Raw genomic sequence first — 18,230 nt, 5'->3', positions numbered from 1 at the left:
ATAGCTTCAGCTCTCCTTGTGTAGCTGTGTTTCCAACTTACGTCGTGGTTCTCGACGGCCGTGTCGGTAAGTAGTTGGCCGAGAACCCACTTCATGAGTTCAGCGGTGGATGCTCGTCCAAGGCACTCTGAAGCAAGATATTATTCGTCCTCGTCGGATAAATTCTCCCAGAGATCGACGAGACCTTGGAGTTCTTCGAGGCCGCCGCGGGCTACGACGATTCCAAAGACCTCCCGTCATAAGGACCCCGGGGTTGCATTCTCGTCGCCACCCATGCGTTTTGCAAAAAGTTTCTTTGCGGCTGAGACGACGCTGCACGGAAACTATCAGCCGTCTGAAAGACCAAAGAGATGTTCAAATTCCCTGTGGTGTTCCGCGAGGCCCGCACCACTGAACATGGGTGCTTTGAACGTGACGCGATTCTCGTGATCATCCTTCGAGATGGTCCACTCAAGTTCCACTGCCTTAGGGTCAATCACATCGCTCGCCAGTGTCCAAAGACCCTCATTCAGCTCAGCCCCGTGAAACTTGTAGACAGACTGAATGGATATGCGATTGCAGTCATTTATCTCCCCAAACATAGAATGAGCCCAGTTCAGCGACCTTGACGTCGAGGTCGAACAATTCGCTTGTCTTGTTCACTCCTGCAGCAACCAATGCTTTGAGATCGCACGATAATCCTATACAGTCGCGCAGGCTGAGAGTGCCGACTGATGCCTCCTCGAGGAGACGCGTGAGTAGACCGTGTGAGTAAGAGGTGCGGAAGAAGCTGCCATGGTCTGTGTTAACTTGGAATAGATCGTCGGAAGAAGGAAGAATCAACTCCCTCGTGTTCATGTCTACGCTGGATTGCAAACCTGAGTGCATAGATTGTAAAAGATGGTGTATCTTCTTCCTTTGACACACCGCTGGTCAAGAAGCTGTGATGGAAGAGTCCAACACCCGTGAGATTGCCACTCTCGTCATGGGATTCAGAGACAGGGAGAACAGGGAAGCCAGGGTATTTGGTGTAAACTTTCATGCTCGCTTCGATAGATCCGCCGATGACCTCTTCTTGGGCCTTCCAAAGGTCATCCGACTCGGTGCACTGGAATTGGTGACGTCGATGATACAGCTTCAAGCCGTCAAAGAATTTGGTGTCGCCCAGGCTGTTGAGAACCACCCTGAGGATACATGAGCCCTTTTGATAGGAGATCTTGTCATAGATCTGTTTCGCATCGGTTGGGTCTGTGATCAACTACTCAACTGGATGGCTGCGGGTAAGGGAGTCGAGGATGAGCCATTTCTGAAGAGTGTGGGCGACGTAGGAATCCCAGAAATGCCAGCTTGGAAACATCTTGTCCGCAGCGTACCAGGGCATTAATGTAACGAAACATTCTCTTAGCCACAACCCATCCCAGTGTCTCATCTTAACCAGGTCATCGAACCACATATGAGAGATTTCGTGAAGGATAGTCCCTGCAATTCTCTGCATGGTATCCAGAGCCGAGTCTTTGGGGTCGAGCACAAGATTCGTAGTTCTGAGAATGATAGCTCCCCAGTCCTCCATCGCGCCCGTAGAAAATTCGAGAACCCCGATCAAATCGGGTTTTGGGAGAGGGTAGAGCAGCTCAAAGCAGTCTTCGAAAAACTGCTGGCCTTTGGCTGCAAGGTTCACTGCGAAGGTAGCCTCTTCTTCACCGCCAAGAGGACAAAAGACAGATCTGGGGATCGTGCTGTTTGTGCATTTTACCTAGGCTAAGGTTCCCGCTACCAGACCGAGATGCTTTGACAGTCAGGCGACGTGTTTGGTATTTTGTGAGATTGGCACTCACGTATGTTGACATGTGAGCGCTCTTCTGAAACTGCACAACGTTCTGGGATGAATTGTCCAAGGCTACAGACTTTTCCACTGGCATATTCAAGACGGCGATAAAGGATCCATCTACCACGATGGAGAGGGTGAACTCGGCTTCGATGGTAGGTTCACCAAAACAGGGGAAGACCTAAAGCAAATCACTCATGGCTCAGAGATTACGTATCAAAGCTCGAGAGATGTTTACCTCCTCCTGTATGTCGGCTCCATGGCTGTGGCCGCAATAGGGTGCTTCACACCATCATCTGTCTCATAGCTGGCCTGGTAGAGCCCAGTCAAGTCGCTGTGAAACTTGCCGGTGTATTTAAGATAATTGTAAGTTCGTTGTGACCCTCTGGGTCAACTCTTTGGGGTAGTTCTACTTTGAAAGTCTCGCGCGCCTCGTTGTAACTTTGCCATCTCAGTGCGTCAATAAACGTCGGTTGCATTGGCGTTTCCCATTCATACATACTTGATTGTATCCGTAGCACCTCAGGAATTACCCTTGAACCTGATGCTCGCGTCGTTTACCATGATTAACTTGGAATGCAATTCAAGATACAAACAGGTCTCGATTACGGTGCAACTGTGATTAGATTTGTCAGCACTTCGGAAACACGCAACGCGTCGCTGTTGGCTGGAGGGCCTCACCTGATCCTGACAAAGCCTTCGAATTTCTCACCGTTGAAATCAGGATCGAGTGTGATCTCGTATGAGACAGGGTTTACACTAGCCGGCAGGAGGATGCGCTCTTCCTTCTCCATGATGGGGCTGAATGAACGTGCTCGAGGAGTGGTCAAATCTTCAGTGATAGGGCTAGTAGAGTAGATGCAGTAACGGACGAAGGATTGCAGCGTTGAGATGAGAGGGATAGAAACAAAACCTCTGTCGGGGTCAAATTTCTTTTTGTGGCGGCGGAACAAAAAGGCCTACACCAGTAGTGCGGTGTTATTGTATTGCACGCCCGCGCAAGGTGCAGGAGTGCTGCGACAGGCCTGCTTCTTTCTAGCTCAGGTCCTACGGTACTCGGGGTCGTTGGCTGAACGAAGCAAGCTGGTGAAACCAAGCTTTCAGCTAACTGGGCCTTTGAGGTCAAGGAATCATGGTGCTACAACTTGTAGCTTTAATCCCACAATAAAAGATCAATCTTCATTTTCGTTTCCTCATGTTTGCATCCAAGTTGCCTCCATTCATCGACAAGGAAGGCAGAATGTAAGCTCCGCCTGAATGTGCTGGTTGAAACTCGAATGGATTTCACTTCGTCGTCTCCCTTACTCTTACTCCTATATGCAACCTCAATCAGGCTCTCAGCTTGACTCTTTCATTGGCCGTTGGTATAATGTTTCGGGCGGGGTAAGCGCTTGCTCTTATCGCGCCAGTATGCAGGCGTTCACTAGTTGCATTACCGGTGTGATATCTCTATGCGTGGCGTCGGTGGGAGATGAAGCTCCAGGGCTATCGCAGCAAGGATGGCAGCCCAAGAGAAAAAAAGGCAGCATAATCTTGGGTTGCACCAATCGTCAGTTTCCGCTGAAAACTCTTATTCCTTTCCTTCAATCTACTCTGGACATCGGTCTACGACTTCAAAATGATACGTCTAGGATGGCTTTTATGGGCTTTTGCTTGCCTACCAAACCTGGCTGTCTCAACCTCTCCAACTTACCTCGAGCAAAGCATCCAAGATCTCAACATTACAAACCCCGAAGAAGTCAAACTCTTTGTACAAGAGTGGACTAGACCAGGCGTGATCAAGCGACTGGAATTCGCTCCCTTGGCCTCCCAACTGCCGACTTGGGATCTTCCTCTTGGTCGTCGCCAAGATCAACTGGTAAAATGCTTTGGAAACGACAACGGATGCGCAGAAGCTACTCCTCAATGCTGCGGTACCCAAGCCAATGGGTGGTGCTGTGGTGACAATAGGGCTTGTTGCCGAGCAGATCCTGGAGGTAACTGCTGTCTTGAAGGACAGAGCTGTTGCGGAACTTCAAAAGATCCAGGTTGGGGAGCTTGTTGCGATCCTGATGCGACATGCTGCAATCCTTCAGTCGGGAAGCCATATGTAAGTCATGGTCAGGTTATCTTGACCATTGCTGATCTCGGTAGTGCTGCGATGAAGACCAGAAGTGCGACAATGATGCCCGGACATGCGTCAATCCTACGTGAGGCCGCCTTTTTACATTCGATTGATACGCAGCTGACACTATACAGGGCAACTGTGACCGAGACAACGACTTCGTGGGCGACCGAAACCGACACCGAGACCGTTACGACAGATGGCACAACGACCGTAAAAACCGTGTCGACCATAGAGACCACCATACTTGTGACGGTATCCCGAGGCCCTACAGATGATGAAGCTACCAGGGAGGATACGGCTACAGACTCGGACAGAAAACATAAGCGATTTATCCCCGCGGCTCCTCATAAACACGCCGGTCGCAAGGTTCCAGTAACCACTACAATACAGCCTGTCATCCTCCGACCAGCTGCAAGCCTCAATGCGCTAGCTGAAGGTCTTGCTCGACGAGGAATCCCTATCCAAAGACGAGCAACAGACACGGAAACAGTCTACGAGACGGAAAAGGCAACGACAACAATTACCGACACAGAAACAAAGACAGAATGGACAACCAAGTACTCAACTTCGACCACAACGCATAAGCAGACTGTCACGGTTTTTGTTCAAGGTCAATCCACCGTCACCGTAGGGCCTACGGGAACAGCATCAAGCTCTTCAGAATCAGGCTCCGACGATGGCGGCGCATCCAAAGGCACTATTATCGGTGCAGCCGCTGGCGGCGGCCTGGGCTTGGTATTGATCGCCCTGCTTGCTTTTTTCCTGTGGAGGCGACGACGCAAGACTGCAAATCAGACGCAGCCTAGCCAATTTTATGCAGCCAACAGTGAAGCCCCTGCAACGGCACAGAAGCCACCACCTCCTTTCATATCCTCGCCCCCAACGCCGGCTGGGGCACGCGACACTTGGGCCTCGAGTCCCAGCCGAAGCGAGTATTCCCAGCCGCCTGCATATCCGTCTCCCATGCCGGAGTTGGCCAACACTCAATTTGCTTATGAGATGCATACGTCGCCGCAGCGGTCGCCACAGGAGCTGTATCATTCCCAGTACATGGGTGGCTTGGGATTGCCTGAGATGAGGGATCAGCGGAGGGGTTAGTTCACATGTATGCAGAGCGAGGTGGCGAAGTTGCACTGTGGGTCAGCTTGGGGGATAGTGTAGGCGTGAGGCTGAAAGGCTTCGGTGTGATTGGTGCTACAGTGAAGGATTTCATGCTGGTAGATAAGACAAGGGTCTGAATGAGAGCCTGATTTAAGCCACCCTTGTAGCCAACATCAAATAACGGCGCGAGAACCGATGTCCAATGTTACATGTTCACCTGCCTCTACAAGATGGTGGTTTAACACAATGAATCTCCGAACTTGGGAGAAAGCGAAGTCTGCAAGCCCTAGTATTTATTTTAGTTACTGTGTACCTGAAACTTCTCAATTCTAGAATCAGGCTGGAAAGGAGGTCATGAGGTATTCAGTCTCGTGACTGGGTGAGACTGAACCACAGAATATACACTCCACAGTCACCTTTCTCAACAACTAAACGTTATTCTCGTTTACCTATCTGCATCTGCTAATATCGTCAAGATAAACCATTTCTGACTAAAGATAGAGCCCTTGCGTGATGCTGCTGTGGCAGCAGAACAGGCTATTTCTTCTTACGTCTCTCACGGCTGCTACGTCCAGCATCAAACATCGCCTGCTTGGATGCCTCCTGTTTGGCAGCCTCTTCGGCCTCCTCCTTCTCCTTCCTGGCTTTGTCAGGTTTGTTCTTGCTGCTGTCTCCAGTTGCAATCATTGCGTCTTCGCACTCATCCTGGTACTTGCCCTCACTGTCTCAAAACATATCACAAAGATCAGCATATTTCTGCTCGCCTCTGAGTTAACAATTGACCCATCACATTATTTCAGAACGCGTCATCAGTAACTAAGTACTCCGTCAAGGACGCCGAGTCTTTCTGTTCATGGTTTCAAGCGGTTCTTGGAACGAGCGCGAGAGAGAGTACAGCGTTTCCCGAGAGTCACATTTCCCCACCTTGAGCGAGGCGTCTCCACAGTGTTCGCCTCTCCTCAATTGCTTGATCGCGTTCATTTCACTTGTTATCGGCCAATCTACCATTTGCAAACACATCCGCATACACAGAAGCTTCAGTATTACCGATGGATGCTAGGCAGGACGCTGATAACCTGGCTTGGGACCAGAGCGATGAGCGCTGGGAAAAGGCACTGAAACACGTCCGAGCATCAGCTACGTGTCGTAAAGTTGAAGCATTTGCTGGTCGAGCCTTTGGCAAACCAGCGACTCTAGTCACTCCGTTAATCATTGGTGGTTTCAACGCCGTCTATCCCTTCAAAATCGAAGGCCTGGAATCTCAGGTTCTTGTCCGGCTACCTTGTCCCGACCAGGCGATGTTCCCAGAAGAAAAGACAATGGCAGAGGTCGCCACAGCAGCCTGTATCAAGCAACATACTCAAGTACCTATCCCCAAGATATTCCATCATGGTATTGATGAACAAATTGGACCGTACATGATTATCGAGGACCTTGGCACCAGGCGTGGGATGAGTCATGCTTTGGAGGCGCTGATAACGATGTTGTCGGCGCGATAGATTGGGAGTTCGCCTACGTTGGACCATCCCAATTCACGTTGGATCCACCATGGTGGTTATCACTCGAGGTGCCCGAGATGTGGGATGACAGCATTGAAGACTGGACGAGTACCTATGGACAAAGACTTCAGACCTGGCTGTCCGCTATGCAAGAAGTTGAGAGAGAGGCCAGCTCAGACTTGCCGCTTTCGGCGTATATGAGGGAGAGTTGGGCTACTGGCCGATTTTGGCTGAATTATGCTGCTCGAAAGAGCTGGTCCTTTGATGCTATCTATTGGAAATATCTAGACGAAAGATTCTTCGGCAAGAGGGCAGAAGACAGTTCTTCGAAGGAATTATGGAAGGCTAGAGTAGAGTTGCTTACTGAAGCTGAGCGAAAAGCGATGGAGGTACTCGTGAAGACAAAAGTGGAAGAGTCAAAAGAGCGAGTTCTGGTGGACTGGAACGCTGGAAAGGCGAGACAGCACCTATCTGCATTCTTAGTTACATAATGCAAGGCTTTTCTTTTTTCCGAAGTGGACATTTCACGAACAAACTGGCGGAAGTTCAAGGGATATTTGCCTTTAACCCTTACAGTTGGTGATCCAGGCTAAATTGTTATTGGAAAAATTCCACAAGTCCAGACCTTTCCGAGTTGCAGCTTGGCAGAAATAAATGGCTCCGCTTTAGGCCCCATGGGTATTGCGCTGGACAGTGTAAATATTGAAGGTGCTGAGAATCGGTATAGGCCCTATTCTTAAAGTCTCGAAATGCTGCAGTGAATTGAACCGATCTATGGAAGCAATCATTGAGTCTCAAGAGCCCTGGAATGGGAGAGCATGGCAACCTACTACCGATATCAATGCGGAGGCCACTGGTAGTCAAGTAGCTACAAACTGTAACAGCATGTTTAACACATTTAAATGAGAGACTCATGTTAGCCAATTAGACTCCGTGATCTTATCATATGAATAAGCACAGCACTAGTATACTGAAGATTCTCATGGTAACGTCAGCCTACCAGCAGCTTACCTTTCCTGGGCTATACTAGATATGGCACACCTCAGCTTACAAGCGGAATTCCGTTTAGCGCTTACCCGACCATACAAAGCCATCGTTGGGCGCTTGCGCGAAGTTCAACCATCAGAAAACTCTTGTTATCTCATCTCCATCTTACTAGATCGGCAAAATGGCTGAGAACAAGCCCGTCATCGCCATCGTTCCTGGCGGTTTCTGCAGTCCCGAAGTCTACCAGCCCGTTGCCAACATTTTGGAGCAAGACGGGTTCAACGTCATCATCCCAAGATTAACCGTCACTAAAACCCTCATCTCCAAAGATCCCGCAACCCCTGAGTTCAAAGAATTGGCCAACAAGGGTCTGCTCGATGACGTTGAGGAAATCCACAGCCGTCTGGCTTCCGAGTTCGAACAAGGGTCAGAGGTTCTGATCTTTGGGCATAGCTACGGAAGTCTCCCTGCTCTACTCGCCATCGAAGGGCAGACGATTGCAGAACGCAAGGCTAAGGGACTTTCTGGTGGCATTAAGGGATATGTCGCTGTAGCTGGGTTTGCATATGCACAGAGAGGGAAGAACGCCAGAGGCGACACGGAGCCAGCGCCGCCAATGCCGTATTTCGAGCACGAGGTATGTCAATCACCTACCCTGCATCAAACTCCACAGATGCTAATTAATTCAGGATGGGGTCTTTCACATGACAGAGGTCGCAAAGCCACTATTCTTTAGCGATCTTCCCCCCGAGAAGCAAGATGAAGCTTGGAAGCTGGTCCTAGGAAGTCAAAGCCAGAAGAGTCTTGGCCACGTATCGGACTTTATCAACTCTGACGTCACGGTTCCCAAGACATATATTTTGTGCGAAAAGGATCAGACTGTTCCTCCAGAGTTACAGGAGATGCTTATTCAGGCTGGAGGTTTTGAGAAGGTAGAGAAGCTGTCGTCAGGTCATTTTCCGTTTGTGAGCATTCCTCAAGAGACGGCCAAGCTATTTGCACAAATTGCCCTGAGATGAATGGAGGCAACTTGTCGGAAGGGTTGGATAACTATAGATTATGAGCTGTGAATATTAGGTTTTTATGTGATCGGAGCGAATATTGATTTGACCGGCTTCGTGAGAACAGGGTAACTATTTGCGCGCATATGCAATATTGTCTTCTTTCCCGTATCTGCTGCCTAGGGGTCTTTTACTATAGTTTTAAGCTACCGATTCTCATTTCAATATGGCTCACCGGATGTACGGGATGTTCCGTTTCATCAATCCACTTTCTCATCCAAAGTCTAGAGTGGCCAGGATACGAGCTAGGAAACATCGTTGTTTCATTTACGTCGCATATCGATCTCTTCCTATTCTTACAGGAGATGGGATGATCGGATCTGTACGTCTTCCAATGACCGGTCGCCTTTTAAATTAGCAACAATGGATGCCACTGGCATTTATACGATCATCGTGACCGCTGTAACGAAGCTAACGAAATTAAGGGCCGTACAAGGCTAAACTGGCTTGTCACTGACGGAAATAATTTCTCCACCACAGTCGTACTTTTAGACTTAACTGAAACAAGGAGCTAAATAACTTCGCATAGAGCAGTTTCTTCGAGGAATAATCCGACGAATCCGCGCATCCCTTTACTTTGAGACTATAATTCAGACGATGGTTTCGCGTAAGACGAGACTGATTCTCCAGTCCATCTCTTGGCTTCATCGACTATCGCCATCATGAAGTTCACCCTCTGCCTCAGTGCGCTCACAGTGCTCTTCACTTCCGTGACGGCCCAAAAAGTCTCTGGTGCCGCACAAGGTTTCGCCCAAGGTGTCACGGGCGGTGGCTCCGCTGCAGCAGTTACGCCGAAAAATATTCAAGAACTGGTAACTTATCTCACCGACAAGACGCCCCGCGTTATTGTGCTTGACCGAACGTATGACTTTATCGGTTCAGAAGGCACTGTTAAAGAGAAAGGATGTGCGCCATGGAAGACTGGTGCGGGATGTCAGTTGGCTATCAACGCAGCTGGGAACTGGTGCGGTAACAATCCCAAGGTTGATGTTACGTATAGCAAGGCTGGAACGAGTGGGATTAATGTCGCTTCTGATAAGACGATTATCGGAGTTGGGAACAAGGGTATTATCAAGGGGAAGGGATTGCGGTTTGTTAATGTCAAGAACATTATCGTTCAAAACATTCGTGCGTCACTCAGACATACAGTGTGTCAGCTCGTTAACACGTTTGCTTGCAGATATCACGAACCTGAACCCTCAGTATGTCTGGGGTGGTGACGCCTTCACCTTCTCGGGCACCAGCAAGATCTGGGTTGATCACTGCACCGTAAGCTGATCTGTTCATACAAGTCAGAGCATTGCTAACCTTTCCAGACATCGCTCCTTGGTCGTCAGCACTACGTCTTCGGCCGCGACAAGAGCACTGGTATAACCCTTTCCAACAATCACATCGATGGTCATACGCAATGGTCCGCTGGCTGCGACGGCTATCACTACTGGACCATTGAGATGGTCGGCCAAGGCGACCAGATTACCCTTCAGAGTACACCTTCCCCGCCACCATTACCAAGATCTCTACTGACACCTTTCAGACAACCTCATCGAGCACACCTCAGGCCGTGGCCCAGCCCTCTCAGCAACCACATTCCTCCACGCAGTCAACAACGTCTGGCGCGACATCAACGGTCACGCCATCGAAGGCGACACCGCCGGCAAGGGTCTTTTCGAAGGCAATGTCTTCCAGAACGTCAAACAAGTCGTCGTTCCCGACTTCAAGGGCCAGCTCAACAGTTGCCCTGATAGCGCTGCTGCTAGCGCTACCCAACAGTACCTCGGTCGCGTGTGCCAGGGCAATATCTTCACTTCATCTGGTGCATTTAACAGAAAGGATACCGGTTTTATGTCGGAGTTCAAGGGACTGCCTATTGCAAGGTCGACGCAGGCTACTACCGCTCAGAGCAAGGTTCCGGGTAATGCTGGTTTTGGAAGGATCTGATAATGTCGTATTAAGACTTTGATGCGATTTGCTCTCTCGCAAACCATGCTGACGTGAGATTTTCGGGCCGCGATGTGCGTGGCTATAAACATTTTAACAGCGCTTCGCAGTATATATCATTCTCTCTGTACATTATCATCATTCAATTCATTAAAACTATGGGTTCTTTCCACTCAATGTCAGATGACGTTATATACCCCACGCACATGATAGACAATGTGTCCGTCCTCAAGTTCCTTATCATGGCATGGACCATGCGCTTCAATGATGTCTTGAACGCGGACAAGCTTCAAAAAAGCCTATCGGAACTACTCACAGTTGGCGATTGGAAGAAGCTCGGTGCAAGATTGAGATATGGGCTTAACAAACGAGGAGCCCTCGAGGTTCATGTTCCCACTACGTATACAAATGAGCGGCCCGCCGTGTCTTACTCACATCAGCATTACGATATCAGCATCGAGGATCATAAAGTCGGCAAGCTCTTACCGAAAGCGACTATTCGACCGTCAACCTTCCCAGGAGCATCGGGGCCTCGGGACTTTGATATACCTCCCGGTGCACCTACATCGCTGAAGGATTATACCAGTCGGGATGTCCCAATGATAGGTCTTCACATCATCACATTCCAAGACGCGACAACTGTTACTATAACGTGGCCGCATGTCCTGTTTGATGCAGTTGGATTCTCCCACCTGATCGAAGCTTGGTCAGCCGTACTCGCTGGCCATAAGGAACGTGTCCCAAAGGTCATTGGTGCAAAGCAAGATGTTCTTTACGATCTTGGAGATGTGACCCAATCTGAACCGCAGGATGCAGCCAGTGAAGCTCGAATTCTTTCTGGTATAGCGTTCATACTGTTCGTCATTCGGATGCTCTGGGTCATATTCACTCAACCGACCGTGGAAAGCCGCATCATCTGCCTGCCGAAAGACTTGGTAGACAGGCTACATGAGCGAGCGCTGGACGATATCAAGGAGGAAAACTCGGACGTGGATGATCCATGGGTCAGTCCGAGTGATGCCATCTTGGCATGGCTCACCCGTGCACTGGTCGATCCATCCCAAGCACCCCGTCCAATGAGCATGACAACTCCGATCGACGCAAGAACCCGATTACCTAAACTTCAAAACGTGGACGGCGTCTACGTTCAGAACATGATCCTGGGGTCTTTCGTCAACATCACACCAGACGACCTTCGCAGGTCATTGGGAAAGCAAGCCCTCGTGAGCCGCCGAGGCTTGTTGCAGCAACTGGATGAGTCGAACTTGGTAGGTATCCTACAACTCTTCCGCAAACGCTGGGACATCGGCAAAACGAGAGCGCCAATCTTCGCTGCGCCTGGTAGCCAACTTTTGGTTACCAACAACAGGCTCAAAATCGATCTTTTTACAGCTGCAGACTTTGGACCAGCTGTGATTCAGGCTGGTAAAGACCAACAGAGGAAAACCCGCCCAGGCAGACCAGTTCATCATTATGCCTCATCGTTGAATCCTGGCATTACAATGAGGAATTTTGTTAATATCCATACGAGAGATGTCGATGGTCATTATTGGTTATCTGGCTTCTTCACACCGCGGCAGTGGTCAAGGGTCGAGGAAGGGTTTCAAGAATTACTGTAAGATTGGATAACGAGAAACGGGAATGAATATCTTCAGAACTACGGTTGAAAGATCGACTCATTAAACAAGTCCTTTTGTGTTCAATGATGGTGTGAATGCACACAAGTCCCACGAGTCTGAAGCCGCTGCACAGATCTCTTCCCCTCCTCCGACAAATCCCTCCCCTGGATGCCCCCAACACTCCTCCTCTCAATCATCTTGCCAACATCATCATCATTCGCAAACTTCGCCTTAACACCGTTCTTGAAGTCAACCTCATCAGCGATGTACACAACCTCACCGCCCACCATTGTCAACAGGGTCTTCTGTCTAGCGATATGCTCCGCCGGGACTTCGAAGTAATTTGCTTGGAGGACAATAGCATCTGCAAGCTTTCCGATTTCAAGAGAACCGATGTAGGCATCGGCGCGGAGGAAGCGAGCGCTCTCGGTTGTGATAGCGCGAATGGCTTGGTCGCGTGTCAGAGTCAGACCTGGAAGACCGTTGCCGTTGTAGGGAGCTCCTTGCGAGGCTGGGGAATTGGGGTTCTTGGGATCGCCTGAGCGTGTGACGCCTGCTTTGATGGCGAGCCACTCATCCAAAGGATCAATCTATCGCTGCCATTAGTTTTAATACCTTCGATACAGTCTATGGTCACATACCGGCCAGTCGCTACCATAGACAATAGCAGACCCAAACTTGGCAAGTTCTCCAAAAGCTTCCATGTAGTGCGATCGTCTTGGACCCATACTCTTGACACCATTTGGGAGCCAGACTGAACTAGCCTGTGACCACTGAAAGCTCATGATGGGATCGGCCTTGAGTTCAGCGAAGCGAGGCCAATCTGAAGGGTCAGTCACTTCGTTGTGAGCAAATCCCACCCGGTAATCACGAAGTTTCGGGTTCTTGTTGCGTAGCTCCTCGAGGGCATCGAGAGCTGTCCGAACAGCTCGATCTCCGTCAACATGGATCTGAGCATCGATGTTGTTCTTGAACAGTTTAGTCAGGGTCAGACTCAAAAGTTCCTTGTCCCAGTATGTCTTTGGACCGAAGTCTGACTTGGGTGCCCACATGGACGTATTAGCCACAGGTTGAAAGTATGGCTCGATGAGAGATCCGGTATTCGCAGGGTATAATAGAACGCCATCCATGAACATCTTCACAGCGTGCCACTTCATAGAAGGGCTGGGTCCCAGTTCCCTCTTATCATTCCACGCTGAAGTAACATTGACCACGTCCTTGACAAGATCATCAATTCCCGCAGTGTTGTTGGGTGGCTGCACGAGATAGTTGAAAAAGCCACGAGCTGTTAGGCCTCCCTGCTTCTTAATAGCCGCAAACGCAAGAGCTGTATCCTCGCTGGACGCAGCCTCTTGGAAACTTGTAACGCCTTCCTCGCGGAGAAGCTTCAACGCAGCTCTGGCAGATCGGATGTTATCTTCGGCTGTTGGTGGCGCGGGACCTGCTAATAAACTTGTCGCAGAATCTTGTAAGATCCCTGAAAGTTCTTGACTTCCTGGGAGTCGTTCAAATTTGCCGTTTCGTGGGTCTTTTGTCTTGCTAGTGAGGGATGATACCTTCAAGGCAGCTGAGTTGACCCAAAAGGTATGCGAATCAGCTGACGCGACTAAGATAGGTCTTTTTGTCTTGAGCTTGTCTAAGTCCCTCTTCGTAACGCCGCCCGTATCGTCTACTAAGGCATAGTAGTCAAGCGAGATAACCTCTAGCCAATCCTTTTCAGACTTGTCCTTATCATCATCAAGACAACTCTGGACTTTCTCGAGGACTTTACTAAGGCCCAAGGGCTGGAAGTTCATGTTGCACTTGAGAAGACCAGCTCCGCCACTAAGAGGATGCATATGGGCGTCCACGAGACCAGGCATCATCATTCGGCCTTCAAGGTTGAAGACCGAGGTATTTTTAGTGATGTATGACTGGATGCCTTTCTCATCACCTAGGAAGGTGATGTATCCATCTTTGACGGCGAGAGCGGAGTATTTTGTGGAGAGGAGGTCAAGTGAGTAGATGGAGCCATTGTGAAAGACGGTGTCTGCGATGGCTGTCTTGTTGCTCGACTTCTTGGAGGCAGCTGAGCCTGTGGAAACGAGAAGAGCTGCTCCCAGAAGCAGGCTAGAGACCAAACCTGGAGCTTTCATCGCGTTGTTTGGAAACTGAAATTATGACGAGCTGGACTGGTATCTACTGCATTCTATAGTACCATCCGGACAGCCTTATATAGTTATTCTACCTGTCTAAGCGTAAGTCTTGGTTGTTACGTCTTCACCTGCCAAATTGACAAGCGATATCAGATCGTATACTAGAGTCGGCTCCCGCTTCCATAATGGATCTAGACGCGGGAGATAGATTGAGTTATGCTTGATGATAGGCTTGTTCGTAATTTTGCACAAGCCAGGGCACACGATCGTGACCATCTTATCAAGCCCCCTTGTCACAATCCCTGGGTTTGCGGGGAAGTCGCTTGAACTATCCTTTTTGGTTATAGGTTATCATACGTCCCAACTTGGTGTCTTCGACTATTGATCTAGACTACAAAGTTCCTGCCAAGCAAGCCGCTTTCATCTTAGCATTTTCGCTCACCTTAATAGCCTTGAGAAGAAAGGTGAGATACTCGGTGCGGCTGCAGCATTCTATCGCGGCGTAAATTTGGCTTGATCAGATTAATCGCTTTGACTTAAATCACTGGTTAAAGTGGTACGGCACGCAGTCAATTTGAAGTCTATACGAAATATTCAACGTTCAATAAACAGAGTCACATTGATGGCAACTTAATCGAGTTTGCCAAATTGAGTTCAAAGACCCTTGCTCTTCCCCGGCATTGGTAAGAATTAGTGCGTGATCGAGCGATTAATCATTGATCACCCCACCAAATCGCTGGGGCTATACTCCAATCCGTCAGAGATGAGCTCTAATATTGACAGCATATGATTATTGCAATCAATTGGCTTCTTTCATCCTAGCGCAGTGATGGCCTCCGGTTTCTTATCATGACTTCGCGACTATTTGTTAGTTGGCGGTTCACGCTTCTCGATCCCATGACATCACCAAACACTAACGCGAGGTCAAATGATAGGGTATCGTCCGGCTGCAGACCAAGCTTATTGTTGTTTGAGTTAAGCATACTCAAAACAGTGTTTTAGCCTCAAAGAGACGACTATCATAATGTTAGTGTTATTCCTAGTTTATGATGTGTGTAACTCTGGTTCTCTCAAAGACAAGAATTCATGACCGGGATGTCGAGAGCCTATTTCTTAGCTGCAATAAAATTGTGATCCCACCGTCAAATCACCACATAGAACTTAGAAGCTGGAGGCTGAGTAGACTCGCAGCTAAAGCCCGGGTTTCACAACTATCCTCATGGGATTGTTGATCTTGCATTTATTTCCGTATTTCTCTCGCTCGAGATAGATCAGGTGACAGCATCTGTTGAGTTAACCCAATATTTCTCGGTCTTTTGTCCGATATGCAGTCCGCTTGCTCTCCGCATTGCCGATCACAACGTTCATTTTGCCTAATGTTGATCATCAACTTGATTGGCCGGACGGGAATACTTGCATCGTTTACCGTTGCATTCTAACCCCAATTCGCGTGTCGAGATAGGAAAGCTCGGAGGTTACATCACAAAAGTACCTCAGCATGCTGTTGAGACTGTCTCGATGACTACTTCTGGCTCCGAGAGTGAGGTTTTGAAAGCGGTCGAGTACAGTGAGAGTTAATACCAGTGCAGCAATACTGCTGATGGGGTCATAAGATCGACCATCCATTTTGCATCGCTTTCCATTGTCCCATTAGTCGCTACAACATCTACCTCGCTTCGACAAGATCTGGCTCGATCAGATCCCAACCTATAGATAAGAGAACATGCAAATGCATCGAACTCCGTGATCATATCTCCGCCAGTGCAGCCTAATACTACCCTCGCTCCTAATTCGTACAACACCCATCAAACAGCGCATACGAAAAAGCAGCATCCTCTCCACAAGTGAGCGGGTCATGGTGACACCACTGGTTGTTCCCCGAGTCATAGACCTTGCTCGTGCCCATTTTACCCCAGAGTCATTCCCACTCAGCTGCGGGGTAGTCTCGTCAATTGCGGGGGATGATCTACCGACTCGAAGCAATCGCCATGTTTCTCGTTGGTCAAACTATTGGTGATGTTACATTTGTCGCTGATCTGTTACCAATTAAGATGGACATTCGGTGTATCCCTTTGCCGAGACTTGTGCCGGGTTTGTTCTTTTCTCGTTCGGGGGGCTTTATATACCGTCATCGTAGCTGAAATCTTGGTCCTTTTCTCCTCCAACTCGCCCTCTCTTCCACCAAAGTAGTGCTCGTCTTTTGCCACCCGGTATTCTCGCAAAGCAGCATGGACACAGGCAAAGCATCCGTCCAAATGGACGAAGGCGATACCCCCGCCGCCGGTCATGAGCAAAACCTCGAGTCATGGGACTTTAATGCCCAAACCGAAGAATGGCGCAAAGACTTCGACAAGAAACTCCTCCGAAAAGTCGACATGCGACTAATGCCGACTCTCGTCGTGATGTATCTCCTCAACTTTCTCGACCGCTCGAATCTCGCACAAGCCAGACAAGGCTCCCTCGAAGAAGATCTTGGGATGTCAGGCACAGATTTCAACCTCGCCACGTCGATTTTCTTCGTGGGATATTTACTCATGCAACTTCCCTCCAATCTCATCCTGACAAAGCTTCGGCCGTCGCTATACCTCAGCGCCTCGTGCTGTCTTTGGGGCGTTGTGTCGACTTGTAATGCTGCTTCTGATAGCTTCACCCATCTAATTGTCATTCGGTTCTTTCTGGGTTTTGTCGAAGCGCCGTTCTTTCCCGGGGCCGTGTTTTTGATGAGTTCGTGGTATACTAGAGCTGAGCTTACTCGGCGCATTGCATGGCTTTATTCGGGGAATGCGTTGGCGAATATGTTTGGTGGAGTTTTGGGTGCTGCCATTCTCGGCGATCTTGAAGGAGCCCATGGCATTGCAGGTTGGAGATGGCTTTTCATCATCGTAAGTTCGATCTTGAAATCTATGGGACAAAGCTAATCAATAACAGGAGGGCGTAGCCGCAATCGGATTCTCCTTCATCGCCTCCGTCGCTCTGCCCAATTACCCTCACACCACCAAATGGCTAACCCAAGAAGAGCGCGCCTTCGCAGCATGGCGCTTGGCCCAGGATATCAACGAAGTCGACGCATACGGTGAAAAGACAATCTGGGACGGTGTCAAGATGGCTGTACGCGATTATCGACTTTACCTCTTCGTTCTTCTCCAGCACGTCAGCTTGATTTCCCAGACGTTCCAATATTTCTTCCCGACTATTGTTGGAACGCTTGGCTATGGAAAGATCACCACTCTATGGCTCACTGCTCCTGCTTGGGTACGTCGAACGAGGTATCAATTGACTGTCGTGATTTTGCTAACAGTTCTCGTAGTTTGCGACTTTTCTCCTCTCCGTCTGCGTCACGTTGAGCTCTGCCAAGACGAACGATAGATCACTTCATATCATCTGCCTCATGCTCGTAGCGGCTATCGGAAACGCGATTGCAGCTGGAACAACCGTTGTCGGAGCTCGCTTCTTTGCCATGTTCCTCATGCCCATGGGTTCAGTCGCTTCTTGTGGGTTCATCAATCCAAGGTGTTTTGGAACTGCGGACTGACACTTTACAGACCAAATTATTGTATCATGGGTAGCAAACTCCTTCCCCCGTCCACTAGTCAAACGATCGGCCGTCATCGCCATCTGCAACATGATCGGCAACACAGCTAGTATCTACGGATCGTACATGTATCCCAGTAAAGATGGTCCCCAATACACCCCAGGTGGTAGCGCCAATGCCGCGATCTGTGTTATCGTCGCTCTTCTTGCTCTTCTTCTACGATATGTTCATAAGAGAGAGAACAGGAAGTTGGATAAAGCAGAGGCAGAAGCGAATGCCGTGGCTACCGAGGATGGAAAGGTCGACATGGCTGCGGCTACGGGAACTCAACGGTCAGGGTTTAGGTATATTTACTAGACTGCTCTCTCAAAACTACCAGTCATATAAGTCACTCATATGCCCAGATGCCTCTTCTCCCACTGGGCATTTTCCTGGTGAGATTGCCAG

At 49.2% G+C, this 18,230-nt stretch overlaps 8 protein-coding genes across 8 annotated transcripts; 6 read left to right on the top strand and 2 right to left on the bottom strand.

The window, feature by feature from the left end:
* Positions 1-326: 326 nt before the first annotated feature.
* Positions 327-2,598, bottom strand: FPRO_05354 (uncharacterized protein; the record flags this gene model as incomplete). The annotated part of the gene is made up of 5 exons (XM_031230963.1): positions 327-527; positions 580-769; positions 858-1,163; positions 1,242-1,715; positions 2,486-2,598. 5 exons carry the CDS (start codon positions 2,596-2,598, stop codon positions 327-329), a joined length of 1,284 nt encoding a protein of 427 aa, XP_031081047.1.
* An 824-nt stretch (positions 2,599-3,422) lies between these two features.
* Positions 3,423-5,009, top strand: FPRO_05353 (uncharacterized protein; the record flags this gene model as incomplete). Its single annotated transcript, XM_031230962.1, has 3 exons — positions 3,423-3,893; positions 3,938-3,993; positions 4,043-5,009. The coding sequence occupies 3 exons, from the start codon at positions 3,423-3,425 to the stop codon at positions 5,007-5,009; spliced, it is 1,494 nt and encodes a 497-aa protein (XP_031081046.1).
* A 1,052-nt stretch (positions 5,010-6,061) lies between these two features.
* FPRO_05352 (uncharacterized protein) lies at positions 6,062-7,002 on the top strand (the record flags this gene model as incomplete). The annotated part of the gene is made up of 2 exons (XM_031230960.1): positions 6,062-6,376; positions 6,457-7,002. 2 exons carry the CDS (start codon positions 6,062-6,064, stop codon positions 7,000-7,002), a joined length of 861 nt encoding a protein of 286 aa, XP_031081045.1.
* A 677-nt stretch (positions 7,003-7,679) lies between these two features.
* On the top strand, positions 7,680-8,517 carry FPRO_05351 (uncharacterized protein; the record flags this gene model as incomplete). Its single annotated transcript, XM_031230959.1, has 2 exons — positions 7,680-8,135; positions 8,188-8,517. 2 exons carry the CDS (start codon positions 7,680-7,682, stop codon positions 8,515-8,517), a joined length of 786 nt encoding a protein of 261 aa, XP_031081044.1.
* A 704-nt stretch (positions 8,518-9,221) lies between these two features.
* On the top strand, positions 9,222-10,497 carry FPRO_05350 (putative pectin lyase precursor; the record flags this gene model as incomplete). The annotated part of the gene is made up of 4 exons (XM_031230958.1): positions 9,222-9,687; positions 9,740-9,828; positions 9,876-10,044; positions 10,094-10,497. 4 exons carry the CDS (start codon positions 9,222-9,224, stop codon positions 10,495-10,497), a joined length of 1,128 nt encoding a protein of 375 aa, XP_031081043.1.
* Positions 10,498-10,739: 242 nt separating this feature from the next.
* FPRO_05349 (uncharacterized protein) lies at positions 10,740-12,116 on the top strand (the record flags this gene model as incomplete). The annotated part of the gene is made up of 1 exon (XM_031230957.1): positions 10,740-12,116. One exon carries the CDS (start codon positions 10,740-10,742, stop codon positions 12,114-12,116), a length of 1,377 nt encoding a protein of 458 aa, XP_031081042.1.
* Positions 12,117-12,196: 80 nt separating this feature from the next.
* FPRO_05348 (uncharacterized protein) lies at positions 12,197-14,251 on the bottom strand (the record flags this gene model as incomplete). The annotated part of the gene is made up of 2 exons (XM_031230956.1): positions 12,197-12,706; positions 12,758-14,251. The coding sequence occupies 2 exons, from the start codon at positions 14,249-14,251 to the stop codon at positions 12,197-12,199; spliced, it is 2,004 nt and encodes a 667-aa protein (XP_031081041.1).
* A 2,228-nt stretch (positions 14,252-16,479) lies between these two features.
* FPRO_05347 (uncharacterized protein) lies at positions 16,480-18,140 on the top strand (the record flags this gene model as incomplete). The annotated part of the gene is made up of 4 exons (XM_031230955.1): positions 16,480-17,133; positions 17,180-17,503; positions 17,559-17,742; positions 17,794-18,140. The coding sequence occupies 4 exons, from the start codon at positions 16,480-16,482 to the stop codon at positions 18,138-18,140; spliced, it is 1,509 nt and encodes a 502-aa protein (XP_031081040.1).
* Positions 18,141-18,230: the final 90 nt, after the last annotated feature.

Source organism: Fusarium proliferatum (assembly GCF_900067095.1).
Source record: "Fusarium proliferatum ET1 genome assembly, contig: FPRO_scaffold004, whole genome shotgun sequence".
NCBI lineage: Eukaryota > Fungi > Ascomycota > Sordariomycetes > Hypocreales > Nectriaceae > Fusarium > Fusarium proliferatum.
The sequence above is the reverse complement of the archived record's forward strand: the minus strand, read 5'-3'. Positions and strand labels throughout refer to the sequence as shown.